The 15,299-nt window shown below is 37.5% G+C and overlaps 1 protein-coding gene across 1 annotated transcript in view; it reads right to left on the bottom strand.

Annotated features, from left to right (window-relative positions):
- Nucleotides 1-2,917: 2,917 nt before the first annotated feature.
- The window catches only part of LOC105205494 (MAP kinase-interacting serine/threonine-protein kinase 1), a 30,493-nt gene continuing 18,111 nt past the window's right edge, over nt 2,918-15,299 (bottom strand). The window contains exons 3-5 of the mRNA XM_011174862.3: nt 9,520-9,876; nt 8,799-9,369; nt 2,918-8,711 (exon numbers count right to left, since the gene is read on the bottom strand). Coding sequence (XP_011173164.1) covers nt 8,258-8,711; nt 8,799-9,369; nt 9,520-9,876 — 1,382 coding nt within the window. The 3' untranslated portion in view covers nt 2,918-8,257. The remainder of the gene's footprint in view (nt 8,712-8,798; nt 9,370-9,519; nt 9,877-15,299) is intronic.

Below are 15,299 nucleotides of genomic sequence, written 5' to 3'. Positions count from 1 at the left end.
TGGGAAATTATAACTAACAGTTTTATAACTGTTACTTTATGTTTGCTGGGGTGAGCAATTCTCTCTCTCCGTTTCCTTCGTTTTTGTTCTTCGCAATTTATCGACCAGCCGATTGTTATCCAATTCGCGCTTAGCATCCTCAAAGCTGATGTATAATATTTTTCTATAGGAAATAATCGATTCAAAAATATCCCTCAGCTTTCATTGGAGCTTTTCGTTGTCGACCGAGGCTAGTGGAACGCGATCGCGTGACTTTCCGTTCAGTCGAAGGCAGATGAGGGAATGAATCGACATCGTTCTCTTTTCGCAGAGGAAATGACCCGACGCTTCAGTAACTACAGATCGGTCGGGCGTACAGTCGCATCCCTGTATCCTTAGTAAATTAGGATCGTGTGACATCTTCATTTTTGATTTCTCTTTTCGTTGCGGGCTAAGAGTTTTACTTACACGCTGTATTAACTTAGAATAAAAAAACGAATGAAATACGAGGTATCGTTAGCTCGTAAATCTCTGATGAAAATTTTTTTTAGAATTCCTATTATTCCTATTATTTTCTAAATTTCTCAGATTTTTTACACGACTTAAAACATTTTTGAAAAATGCTTTAGAAATATCTTGTCTAGATCTTTTATAGAATTTTTTATGTGTCTATTTTGGTGAACATTTTTCTCAGAATATTTCACAGGATTTCTCTGTATAATTTATAACTTTTCCATAATTTTTATACGAATTAAAACACTTTTTAAAAGTACTTATAAATATCTATAAAAATCTGAAAAAGTATAAGATCTTTTTCAGAAGTTATAGAATAAAAAATCTTACAATATTTCAGAATTTACATATATAAACAATTCTAAGAAGTGATTCTTAATATTTTTTAAAAATTCTGAGAAATTTTCACCAAGGTGAGCTTTCTTATTTTACAATTTCTGAAGAAAATCTGAAGAAATTTATATATAAAAAAAATTTTTTTTTTTTTCAGAAAAAAATCATTTAAAATGTAGAAAATTCTTAAAAAATATTAATTATGAGATATAAGATATACGATATAAGATATAAGATATTCTTCAAGGATATCAAGCAAAATCAAATAACAGGAGAGAAAAAATTAAAGAGAAAATTAAGTTTACGCTGATTCAGTTGTTTAGAAATAGGTGAAGATCAGGATATTGAGGTTCGACTGCATTTCCGCCCGATCGCCTTCGCCGATTCGCAGAATATTTCATAATAAGTGTAAAAAGCATCGGCGATTTCTCATGAGTAAACGAGAAAAATTTCTGCTAAAACATCAAAAAATTCAGTTAAATACAGATCTAAAAATAATTTTGTTTATTCGTGAAAATAATTATAGAAAACATTTAAACAATGTTGAAAAAACTTTTAATATTCTAGCAACTAGCTCAAGCGTTCTACATAATTATTTTGATCTAACAAAATCATTTTCAGATCTGTATCCAGTTGAATTTTTAGATGCCTTAGCAAAAAACCGTTCTTTTCGTGTGGGGCTGCATCTCGAGAGGAAAATGCGCGAGCGTATCCTTTCGGGTTTTTTAACAACGCGCAACAAGCCGTCGAAGCTTCTTACACTCTCTAGGGGGCCAACATCCGGGCCACATATTCCTTTTTTTTTTTTAACACGAACGTTAAAGGACTTGCAATTTGTACTCGTATATACGCTTGTGGCCGACTTGTGAACGTCGGCGCGCAAGGACGGCGTGCACGTACGAAATTAAAACACGATCTTCTGCTCTCCGGGAACCGCGACCATGTCGAATGCGTGTCCCGTGCCGGAAAGTCCTGTCGAGAAGCGCTTTGAGACCAACGCGAGCGTAACGACCCTCCCACGTTTCTCGCACTCCTTTTTGACGATTCCCTACACATTTTTTTCTTAAGTTAATTTTTTTTTTTTTTTTTAAGTGTATAAGTTTCAGCTACACTCTAATTATAACTCCTTCGACATGGACACGATTTTACACAAATCTCCGACGTTTTGGCTAAGGATTTCTCCTCTAAGTTAACTTGGTACGTCTTCGCGTGGAACGAGATCATGAGACGTCAACGTTCTCGGGATTATTGAAATTCTAGCTTTCGGGTTCCGATAGAGTGATATATGTATCTCGTCCTCGGTTGGGCTTTCGCCTTTCATAACTCGCGTGCCATTTATCAATGAAATCGGGCTTCCGAGAATTAATATCAACATTCCAGAGTCGCATGCTCGTCTATGCGTTCGCTCCGTTACTGAGGTTTTCTTAAAATTAAGATGGGACGAGATGAATCTTGCCGGGTCGATTCAATGATTGCAAAACAATGACGTAGATATGTCAGAGAAATCGAGAGAAAATAAGTGCGATGTCGAGGGATATGTGAGCTGTGTACATGTGTGCACACAGAAAAATATTAATTCTATTGCTCAGAAAAGCGTTTAGTCAATTTATTTTTTTTTTCTTCTCGTAACGATTATTTTAACAACGAATATTTCAGTAATTGTCCCAAATAAAAAAAAATTCATTATCAAATACTGAAAGTCAATAATAAGCAAATTAAATTATTGTTTTAACTCAATTATTATTATTTAAAATAATAAATTACTAAGATTCAAAATATAGCATCTTTGAATAAAGATGTTTATGATTTACGGATATAAACTTATGAAATATTTGAAATAAGTAGTATTTATTTAATTCAAATATATTTTTCTGTGTGCACACAGTTTATTTTAAATAAATATTATTTATTTCAAATAAATATATGTATTTTAAGGTTATTGTTAAAAAACTATTCTTTGGAAAGATAATCGTTAATTAAAAAAAAAAAACTAAAAATCGAGTAATCACTTTTTAACACACACGAGAATGACATTTTTCTGGTGTGTTGTATGTGTGTGTGTTTAAGGAATGTAATAAAATATGTCTCTTAATTTCACTTAAAAAATATACATTTTAATGATCAATCGTGTGAAGAATTAATGACAAATCAGATTTTCTTTTTCATCAAATCACGCCATTGCCGGTCTGCAATCAGATACGTGGATCGAATATTCGAGTCGTAAGAACTGTCGCGCGTGGATCGAATCAGATCCATCGTTACGAGCGTTTCCTCGCTCACCCGGACGATCGTACGCGTTGATCGAATCGCGAAGTGATTAACATGTCTTGTTTACAAGTATAAGGTATTTTTGTACGTTCGTAATCCAGTCTCAACATTTACATGTTTCTCGCGCGCTAGGCTACTAACGCGCGCCACTTAAAATACGGATAAAAGTACGTACGAGAAAAATTATCGCCTCACGTGCTCACGGTGTACTATTGTATTTTCCCTTTTTTTTTGTTTTTTAGAATTTTAGATAATATCATTCGTATACTTAAAAGAGAGAAATGTCGACAACACGAATGTTCATTCAAAAAAGAAATCCAAATCAAACGATTCATATGATTAAATCTTGCAGAATAAAATCGGAAAAATATCTCGGAGCTTAATATCAATTCCCATTAAAAAGAAAAGCGTAAACTCTTTTGCGTGACAGTTCTGAAAGTTGTATGTGAGCACGTTGTTAAATGGACTTCAGCCCTTGTTCTCGAACGTTTTCTCTCTCTCTCTTTCTCTCTCACACTCTCTCCCTCTCTCGCAAAACTGAAGAGCGACTTCGGTTTACAAAATTTCTAATACTAAGCAGTAAGATATCGCACCAAACGCAAGGAATAAAGGAGAGGCCGTCGCATCCCCCGATGTTTCTCCCGGATATTTTCAATCGGAATCTACGGAGAACGATCCTGGGATTGCGACACGACCGCTCCCTTCTTTCTTCGCAATCAAGCTCCGTCTCCTCAACCGTGTCAAAAAAATATATCGTATATGTTCTACATACAAGTGGGTATGAAAAATAAAAAATATTTTTTGGCCATTTTTTCTCGTTTTATAACAATTTTTTTGGGGACGCGTGGAAGTAGGGATTGTGACGTGGGAGAGGGAGGAGAATGGGATGAGGACTGGAGGTTGATTTGGACAGGAATGTTTCGATTTGCAGGAAGAGGAGAGGGACGGACAAGAGGGATGGTGTCGGTTTAGAAGGCCGTGAAAATGTGTCAGGGACGTGCGGTTGAGTTTTGTGGGAAAGATGCGGTGGGAAGGTAGATTGGGGGTAGGATGAAAACCGGGGAGCAACTATCTCTATCGATCTAGTTCTTTTAGGATATAGGCACTATAGCTACGAGATAAATCTTATTTACATTCTCCAGTTTTCTCTTACTGTCCCACCCTTCGATCGATATACCTACTACGATTACAAGAATAAGAAAAAGTGATGGAAAATCAGCTCTTGTCGAGTCGAGCCGCACACTCTTTTCCTTTTCCCCTCCCTCCCTCCCAATAGAATTGAACGTTTCGTCAAAACCAATGACTGCCGGTGATCTCGAACACAATAACCTGTGCTTGACAATAGCTCTCCCATTTTTCGTAAAAAAAGGATGCGCTTGTCGCGCGCTTGATAATACACCTCCCCTTTTTTTCTTTTTTTTTTTTCGCAAAAGGGAAGAGATGAGCATCCTTTCGTGAAGATATGTGTCAGCCGCGTGGATACTATCTTGATGAGCGGATCCCACGCGACGGGACAAAACTCACGGCGAAGAGTGTGCGGAGTAGAAGATGAGAGGAACGGGATGCATACCACTTAAAATGTATATACATACATGCATATATATGTATATATATGTGTATATATATATAATATATAATATATATAATATATACATATATAATATATATAATATATACATATATGATACGTGACGTTTATTTTTTATTCGTTTTTTTTGTTTTTTTCTTGAAAAAATGTAACGAAATCCTCGCTCTCCTCGCATCGTGACTCGTTTTTCGCAGAATTACCGCGCTCACGGCGTTGGCACGACGCGAAAAAAACACCAACGTCTCCCTCCCCCCCTCGATTACATTCTCTCTTTCGTTAACCGCCACTCGGTAAAGGGACTTACAACACTTACTGTGTACTACAGGGAAGAAAATGAGAATGATAATGTTTGCATTTCACATGTATACTCGACCGCTGCGCTATACCGCGATCCAATGTTATGGTCCAGCCACTGCACAAGAAGCGTTATCACAATTCCAATCTTCGGTGATCGAAACAATTACACCGTTGACCGTTATAACTCTCGTGAAATGGGCAAACGAAAGCATCGGGTCGATCCACCCTCGCGAAACGGTACAATGGGATACGCGTGTAAAAAGGATAAAAATAAACAACGATCTGACAATCGGTCGCGGTATGACTCAGCGGTACCTTACGCTACAAACTTACGACAAGGTGTTGGGTTTTCTCTTAAAGGCTAGCGATTAGTTTTCTTTCACACGCTTCCTCTTTACGCTTGCGAACACACCGCACACACACACGCACGCACGCGCGCGCGCACGCATACATACGTTTTTCACACGCACTCTGTTATACAATCTTAAATTCGTTACGCTTACAGATCTGTGTATTATGGCCATTTGTATATTTTTTTCTTTTCCTTTTATATTTTTTTCATCACGCGGCACACTTCCTCACGCACCTCACTTTCTTATATCCTCTTATATTATACATTCTTTTTTTTTTAAGAAAAAAAAAGAAAGAGCATTTACTTATACACAAGAGCTTATACTGATACTTTACCAAAACGCACGATCAACACAAAAAAAGGATCTCTTCGTTTCAAGACCTGATAGAAGAGATGATGAACAATTTTGTGTAGCTCTTTTGAACAGTAGGTTTAATTGCTTAATGCGTAATGTGGGTTATACCGTATGGAACTTCGCGCAAGACGAATCAAAAAAGACAAACGGGGGAAAATGAGCTTTTTCTTTACGGTAAAAAGACAATTTTGTGTTATCAGCTAATCAAGGAATGACGCAAAAAGTTGTTTAGTCTTGCGCAAAGAGGCCGATGAATATATTAATCTTCCAATATTTCCTCTTAAGAGAGCTCGCATTATATATTGCTTTCCGTATCTCTACACATCACCTTTAGCTTTTTTTATTTACACGGTTCCTCGTATATATAGTATATATATATATGTATATATGTATACATATATATATATGTATTTATATAATCTCATCCACGCGCGCTATATAAACTCTAAATCTTTATCTTACCGGTACTTACAAAGTACAAAGAAGACAGAGGTTGACAAAAGCCATATCCGCCGTTGTCCTACAGCAAGCGAATGACTTTCTAAGAAAGTTTTCCATGATGCAATTACAATGTACAAACGCACGTTACGCTCGCGCAGCCCTCCGGAGTTATAAACGTTTCTGCAAGGAAGATCGCAGAAACTCAAAACGAATACCAACAACTCCAATGTTAATTCCGGAGGAACTACGCGCTCTGTAAATCTTACAGATAGCTTCTTCGCATTCTCTCCCTCATTTTTCAACGCTTTCAAATTGTACGAGTATAGAATACCGTGCGCAGCGGTCTCCCCAGCTGCCCTGAGTAAAAATCTGTCCACCGCATCAAAATGTGAATGAAAGAAATTCTTTCCTATATCTTTACCCTTTTTCGTCTAAAACACACGATAAAGTAAGAAAGAAGTAGTATCAGTGATTCACCTCCATTTGAACCAAACTGTTTTGTAAATTCGTGCATATGATTATAGAATAAGGTTTAGAAAAGACAAATAAATTTGTACGAGGATATAAAGCATTATCGTGGGTGGGCTGATATTAAAACGATTTTTGGTCGATAAAACTACAAAAAATATTTAACATATAAATCAATAAACGATAATATTAGCCTGTAATTTAACAACTGAGAAATTTTAAACAAACTAGCCATTTTCTCTTTTTGATTCGCGTAACTTCAAACCATTCAAATGTTGCTTTGAAATCTTTGCCGACTTATGATCTATCGCGTTTCTACTAACCTAATATGAGCAAACTAATCTGCACCATGTGGGACGAGATACGCTCACCCGTTTGCTCCGGATTCGAGAATATTTATATTATGGCTCGAACATACGTGAAACAATATCAAAAAAGCAATAAAAGGAACATCTTTTTCGCCTTACGTCGGTTGCGTCTGTTGATCTTTTTTTTTATTTTTCTTTCTTTTTCGATTTTAAAGAATTCAGCAAACAAAAAATAAAAATAATATTTACGTAATAGGACATTCGTGCGTTCAACAGTGCACGAACTATCACGATCACGAGGGTCTTTTATTTTCTTCCTTCTTCCTTCCCGCTTTAGTTCTGTCCTACACACGAACGCGCGCATGCGTCTCAACATATATACTATGTAGCGAAAGAATAAGACCGTGCCACCGTCAATTGACGGCATCAACTGTATTTCTGAATGCTCGGGATGCTTATCCATAATGTTGATTCACTTGCACAACACAATGTAGACGTGCGAATATGAACAAAATATTCGAATGTATAAATAAATTCGTATGCGTATCTGCGGTTGATGATACAATGTTCGATGCGCGTGTTGTGTAGCTATCTCTGTACAATATGCAACATACGACTGCGTGAATCAATGAATTACACGCAGCGAAGATAACAGCGCATTCGATGAAATCAGACTTGCTTTTATTTCCAAGAAACACGAAAAAATTACTCGCGCACGGAGCGCAACGTCGATGAATGAAGTCAAACTGCGATATAATTATCCTTCTTCTTGCTCCGATTAATGGTAAATATCGTCCTTGCGTACCGCGACAGGGTACATTTCAATGCGTTTATAGCGCACACATCATTATATTATATAATTAAGATTTATATTTTAAACGTAAATTTCTATATAAATTCCTTATTTTATATTTTATACATTTTTCTTAACACACGTTATTTTAATAATTACATTATTTAAAGTCATAATTATCGCGTTACCAATTAAGTTGAAGTTAATTTAAAGAGTAAAGTAAGCTTTCATTGGAAATAAGAACAATCTGGTTATCAATTGCCTGTTAAAAGGAAAGTTTAAAACAAAAGAAGCTTAGGACTATTGAAAAGAAGATAACGACGATACTCTGTTCGATAACTTTTCGCGGCGAATACTTTTCGATTATTATCGCTGTCGTCACTATCATAAATGATTGAGCCTGTTTTCATTATCCGCGCAGAATCAGAGACTCGACTTATGCTATGTTAGCTTCCTAAGCCATTGGAAAAGGTATTGTACATCGTTCGCGTTTTTTTCACGTAGCTACAAAGAGACAAGTGATACTGTAGCGAGAAAAAGTGATCGGTTCTACAGCGACCTCTCAGCCACTCGGAGACGCAATTATCGCTTTACCGGTCTGACGTTCGAGCAGATCCGAGCGTGCCTTCAAACGGCGTTGCATCAGACGACTCTCGGTCGGCGGTGATAGCCCGAACCAATTCTGCAGCGAGTCCTTATCGATGACGCGATTTTTGCCGATGATCTTGGGATCGTTCAGATCGATGCTGGAGTGCACGGAGCAGGACTTTGGTCGCGTGCCATCAAACTCGCTGGACGAATGCGTTAGGTGCTTGCTGTTCTCGGACAGCTCGCTGCTGGAATCGGACATGTGACCATACGGATGATTGTCATCGTCGGTCGACGACGTAGACAGTCTGGGCTCCCGGTTCTCCGCCAGCTCCTCGAGATTTAGAGAGAAATGCTGAAGTACCACACGATTCACAGCCATTGCGGACTCAGCGAACGCTGAGAGTTCTCTAGCGGAGTTGTTCCTCCTGGACAGAGAAATGTAACGGACGTATTATACGTGACTATAAAGCAATTGGAGAGGAAACAGAAAATGTGAAAGAAGTAATATCTACCTTATGATATGAGGCGTGGTAAGTGATCGATCACCAGTTTCGACGGAAGTCGGCCCGGGATTAATCCAGGGATGTTTCAAAATACTATCGGCGCTGAGCCTCTGGTGGGCCTCCTTAACGAGCAAGCCTCTGATCAAATCTTTCGCGTCTTCGGAGATGCATCGCCACTCCTTGTCGGGGAATTCGTATCTGCCCTCCTGAATACTGGTGAAGAGCAATTCCTGACAGGCCTGACAATTCTCTCCCCTGCCCCAACCGCAATCGGTGCCGCAGTTCCCATAGAAAGGCGGATAACCGCAGAGTAGAATGTACATAATAACGCCAAGACTCCAGAGATCGCAACGTTTGTCATAATAATTGGCCTCGCCGATGAAAGCCTCAACCACTTCCGGCGCCATAAACTCGGCGCTGCCCACCGGTGTCAAAAGTTGCGGCGTTGCCACAGGACTAGACAGCGAGTTGTTGAACTTGATACCTGATCCAAGATCGAAGTCGCACACCTTGATTGGTGCCAACTTGTCCGGATACACGCACAAGAGGTTCTCGGGCTTGAGATCTCTATGAGCAATACCTGAACACACAACGAAATACGTAAGGTATGAAAAAAAAAAGTATAAATATCGGGATCAATATGAGATGAATTGCAACTCTTTTCGAGAATAATAAACAGTACATATCCTAACGAGGTTCTTATCAATTATATAAATTCGCGCGAAATTACCTTTCTTATGAAGAAAATCGAGCGCACTCGCAATCTCTTTGACAATCTGGCTCGCCTCTCTCTCAGTGAAGTGAATCCGTTCTTGGATCCTGTTCAATAACTGGCCACCGTTAATCTTCTCAAACACAAGATAGAACTTCTCCTCGTCCTCGAAGAATTCGATCAGCTGTATGATGTTCGGGTGGCCCTGGCAATGGTGGAACGTCTCGACTTCCTTAAACACCCTGGCACGCGCGTGTCCGGGGATCTTGTCAATGATCTTCACGGCATACTCGAGGTCCGTGTAGAGGGATGTACAGGTCTGGACAGAGGCATAGGCGCCTTCCCCAAGAACTTCTCCTGTCAGTTTGTACAGTTCTGTAACATCAGCAGAAGTTCTTCCTTACAAACTCTTCGATTGTTTGACACTTTAATAATGTACGCTCACGCGTACCCGCAGTCACAGAAAAACGAACAAAGAAGAAAATAAAAAACTAAAAGCGTTCGATGTTTCTGTCCTGCACATCTTGCATATTCTCATACATTTCACATGTCTACTGTAGTGTTACAAGAACTATAGTAGATCGTATGAAAGTTTTATTCCTCAAGCATTTCTGAATAGAAGAGAGATGTCACTTGTTTGCTACCACAACGATATAACAAAGTTTTATAGTTGGAATTATTAAAATTTTATAACATTATCTTTCAAGGATGTATACATATGTCACATCTCAAAATATTTACAAATTTTATATATTGTTACGTTTAAGTGTACAGTGTCTGCATAAAATTTAAGCATATTTTTCTATTAGTTCAAAAGTTATTTAATTTTTTGTTTGCTCTTGATCCTTATATAAAATCACGTTTTATAATAGGGTATTAAATAACTGGAAAATCGAACTCAAATGCTTTTTTAAATTTATAAATAAACATTATTACATAACTATATTTAATTTTTTTGGAATTCTTAAAAAGTTTACTTATTGTTATAACATTTCATTGTAATTTCAATCTTCCAAAAGAAAGCATTTAAGACTAAATTTCCAGCATTTAGGACAATGTAAGTAATTAGACTATTTATTCTACTTATTTGCAAATTTGATGAAGAAATGGCATTACGACTTAATGCTAAATCAAATTTTCTTAATATTAATAAAACTTTAATAAATATTCATGTAAAGGTTCATTTGGGTGCACTAACTCGTTTAAAAGTTATTTACTGCGACAAAATTAAGTCATATTCGCTGCAAAAATCATTAACCATTTTTTTTTATTTTTTATAGCTATTTCAGGGTCAAAATTCGAGAATTTGCGACCAAAATTTTTTGTTTAATATTATTGAGTAGAAAAAAAAAGAAACCTAAGAAGCCTTCAGCTTTTAATTTTGATAACATTTAGCGTATTGTATAGTCAAAATATGCTTAAATTTTGATGTTACAATTCGATTAATTAATTGTAATAGAATAATATTAGCTTTTCACTTAATGTAATAAATTCTCATCATAATTCTGTTTTTTTCAATAGAAACAAAAAACGACAAAATTTTCTAATAACTATTTTTTCTGTAGATAAAGAAATGCTAATTAATAAAAGGTCCGACTATATTTTTACCAATCAATTTAAAATTACAAAATTCTTATTAATAATTTTTTCAATTCAATATTTAATCTCCATGTATACTTAAACCTTAATGCGTTCGAATGTTTGCAAATACCTAACGCAAACGCAATTTTAAATAGCAAGACATAGAAAAATATTAATTGTATTGCTAAGAAAAACATTTATGTAATTTATTTTTTTTCTTCTTGTAACTAACAAATTATTTTTAACAAAGAATATTTTCTTGATTTTTGAATTATCTTTATAAATCGTACCGAAAAAAATCAGAATAAGCAAATTGAATTTTTATTTAAATTTAATATTCTTGATTAAAGTAATAAGTTACTAGGATTCTGAATGTTTTGAATAAATTTGATGTTTACGATGATTTACGAACATATGAGCTTATGAAATATTTGGAATATTACTTGTTTCAAATAAATGATAAGTATATTTTAAAAGTAATCTTTGAAAATATTCTTTGTAAAAATAATTTACTCAAAAGAAAAAAACTAAAAATTAAGTCTCTTTTTACACGAAGGAAAACATACTGTCGAATCAACAGTATTAGTCTAATTGGAAATATCTTGTTAACTCAATAACAGTATTTATGGAACAAAAAGATTAAAAGTAAAAACAGTAACAAATATAGACGAATGAATAAAATTTAGATGAATCAACTATTTATTTTTGTGACAGCCCGTCGACGTTTAATTGAATCAAACTACGTTTTAATTCATGTTACAGCTTTTTTTTTCCAGTGTAGGAGAATAGCATTTTTCTGCGCGCACGGAGGCAACGCTCAGATATTTGCAGCAATATCGAGGCATTCGTGGAATCGACGGACGTGCGTTGGCGCATCCAAAGCTTGCGAAACTTTCGGACTCACCGAAGCAAAAAAAAAAAAAATCATCCCGTGCAGCCTCTCGAATCCGCGAGAGCGTGCACACGGATTCACCGCAACGTGAATCAATGCGGCCGGCCGCGCGATACTCATTCAGCGCGGAATTGCGCGTCGCCGCTCTCCGCGAGCGCGATTGGCGATTACGTCGTACCGTATCGCGTTGTCATTGCAATGACAAGCGCGGGGACCTGCACCGTGCACGCCGAGAACGAATCGATCGAGAGGCGCTCAAGAGCCGCGCGTTAGAGACGCTTTCCTCCGCGATCGGAACGCGTCGAAACACCTGCCTTTTTCTCTCTTTCTTTCACTCGCTTCTGTTTCCGGGGAGAACAAGAACGATCACGCTATAAGCTGGAGATCCTCCGCGAGACAAGTTTTATTATCATTATCCCTCCCAAGACATCGTGGGTCTTTCGAGACCTCCAGATTTTTCGATCTTGAATTACTCGGCCACGTACAAAAATGTTTTGGATTAAATAATTGTAAAATCGTATTCCTAAATATTGAAAGAGTAGGTACATCAGAATTTTTCCAGACTTTTTTCCCGAGCTCGAAAACCCTTTGAAAAACGCAACATTCCCTCAACGACCCACGGTGTCCAGCTAAGCAGTGAAACTCAGCGGAGGGTTACATCGGAATATTCTCGGTATTTCTCGGACTCCGCGGGAATCGTTGAAGGGGAGGGACGTCACGATTTTTTATGCCTTGCATCCGTATCGTAGCTGCCTGTTACGCCCGAAAGGCCAAATTATCTCTGGTTTAAACAAGCCTGGGACCTCGAGAACGCGCTGTGTATGCGTGAGAGTGTGTTTGTGTGTGTTATGTGCGTCCTGTTCCAACTGCTGGGCAATGTCAAGGTCGAGAGGGGGTGGCCGAGATCGTAGCGTGGAACTACGACGCACATACACCGAATTTTCCCTCTCTCTCGGAAGTCCGCGCGCCAGGCTACGCCGCCGGTTGCCCTTTCCTCCTCGTCGAGGCCTCTGCCCTCCGTTCCTCACCCTGGTCCATCCCTACCCAGCCCGACGTTATACCGCGTCTCTCTCTCTCACCCTTCCTGCCCCGCGTTACCGACCGACCCGTCCCACCTTTCGCCCCGATATTATACGTCAGGATACGCGGCGCATGGCAGCGACGCTTAGCGCCTAGCAACCAGAAGCCGATAATATGTCTCCACGTCTTTACGTCGTTTCTGCGCCAATTTTAACAGCGGCACGGTCGAAAATAGTGCCTCGAAAATCGCGCGATCATCGACCCATTCGCAATTAGCGATTCGAAAGAACAGACACAGCACAGCGAAATAATAATAAATAGCAACGTGAGGGGGATCGTCACTGATTGCGAGCGTACGTTCCTCGCGATAAAATCGGACCCGCGCGATATGATTTTTCACGAGCGACGACCCCGCGGTAGCAGAATCCCGGCGATAATTTCGCGGACTCTCGCGACCGAGTGTTCCATCGACTTTAGTGTGTGCGAAGGATAAGCATACACGAGGCTTCTTCCACCGACAGCGGAGTGGAAGCTTCTCGAACCGAGCCGCGAGCTCGCGAATCGATCACGTGCAGGGTGACGCAACCAGCCGAGATTGCGAACTTGATTCTTCGCGTTCACTTATAACGAGATCAATATTTTTTTCACGGCGCAGCGACGATTGAACATTTTTTCAGAGTCTCATTGAATCTCCGAAGCGTAAATATCGAATAATCAGAGTTGGGTGTAATAATAACTAGTTAAAAAGTTAAAAACTCCATTTAGTTAATTTTAAATAATTTTTTTTAACTTCAACTAGTTATTTTTAAAAACGTAAAATGTTAACTTATTAAATCTTCTTCCAAGTTAAAAATTTATATAAAAATGAAAACAATTACATTTAAAAAAATTGCATGTTAAATAAATATATTTATTTTAACATCATTTCCTTGAAAAAAAGATTTCCTAAGTTTGAAATAAATTATTTTATATCAGCTGATATTGACTTAAATCAAGGAAAGGATATTAAACTAAATATATTTATTGAGCATAGCCTATCCTGACGTAATTTTTTAACTGAGTTAGATTTTTGTTTACATAATTTTTAATTCAACTAAATTAATTTTATATAAGCTATTAACTTTAACTTAATTTAGTTAAAAAACATTAATACTACGAATAATAAATGTACACTCGTCGGAAGAAAGAGATAAGAAGAATCACAATTAAACTTATAGCATTTCACAAATTATTTTAATTTTCGCATAATACTTTATTTCTCAAAAAATATCACGCAATATTAATTAAAAAATTTCTTCAATGCCAATCACTTGTACATATTTACAAAATTTTTCGTAATTTATTCACTAATGATCAAATAAGATTGAAAGTAATAAAGGAATATTTGTTTTGTTTTTAAAAATCAATTGTCCAATAAGTCGATTAAGAAGATTAATTATTCTACCTACACTGAAATATTAATGATGATGCTGATCAATGTATTCATGAATGATTACTCATGAATAATTAAATAGTATGTTGACAAAAAGAGTTATTAACTTGATTAAATTTTTCAAATTGATTTTTCAAGTAGTTATGTATTTAAATTAAATATATAAATACTTAAACCAAAGTTCAAGTATTTATACATTTAAATTAAATATACAACTATTTAAACGGAACTTCAAGTATTTTATTTATTTAAGGTAACTCGACTAAATTGTTCAACTTGATTAAATTTCTCTAATTCAACTACTTATGTATTTAACTTACAATTAAATACATAAATATTCGAATTGAAGAAATTTAATCAAGTTAACAATTATTTTTCTCACTGTAGGTTAATTACAAATTTACAAATTACAGCGCTGAAACACGGACCATCCCCGAGTGTCGTAAACCCAACGAATTCGTGGCTCTCCGTGGGCCGCGGCGTATCGATCGAGCGAGCGACTCCGTGGCCGAATAACCGTATTTGCCAGCTGCGCAGCTCGGATTAATTCCAATCCCGACGCGTTCTTCGCGTCCAACCAGTTTACCAGCTAGAAGGGTGGTAGACAAAAACCGCGTGAGTTTCTCCGGCGAGGCCGGAAATATCGATGTTTCTTCGCCCAATTACGTCAATAGCACGAACGGAACGGCGTGCGCGCGACAGTCCCGTGAAGAGAGCGGCAATCTGCCCTCAAGGCTCTCCCTCGGAAAGAGAGAAAGAGACGGAAAGGGCATTGTTTTACTCCCGTGGTAGCCGGCCTCGGAAACCACCCCCCTCTCACCCCTTCTTCCGAGGGGTTGGAACAAACTTCCGGTGTTTATAAACAAGCGGCGC

The sequence above is a fragment of the Solenopsis invicta genome, chromosome 15 (assembly GCF_016802725.1).
Source record: "Solenopsis invicta isolate M01_SB chromosome 15, UNIL_Sinv_3.0, whole genome shotgun sequence".
Classification (NCBI taxonomy): domain Eukaryota; kingdom Metazoa; phylum Arthropoda; class Insecta; order Hymenoptera; family Formicidae; genus Solenopsis; species Solenopsis invicta.
The sequence above is the reverse complement of the archived record's forward strand: the minus strand, read 5'-3'. Positions and strand labels throughout refer to the sequence as shown.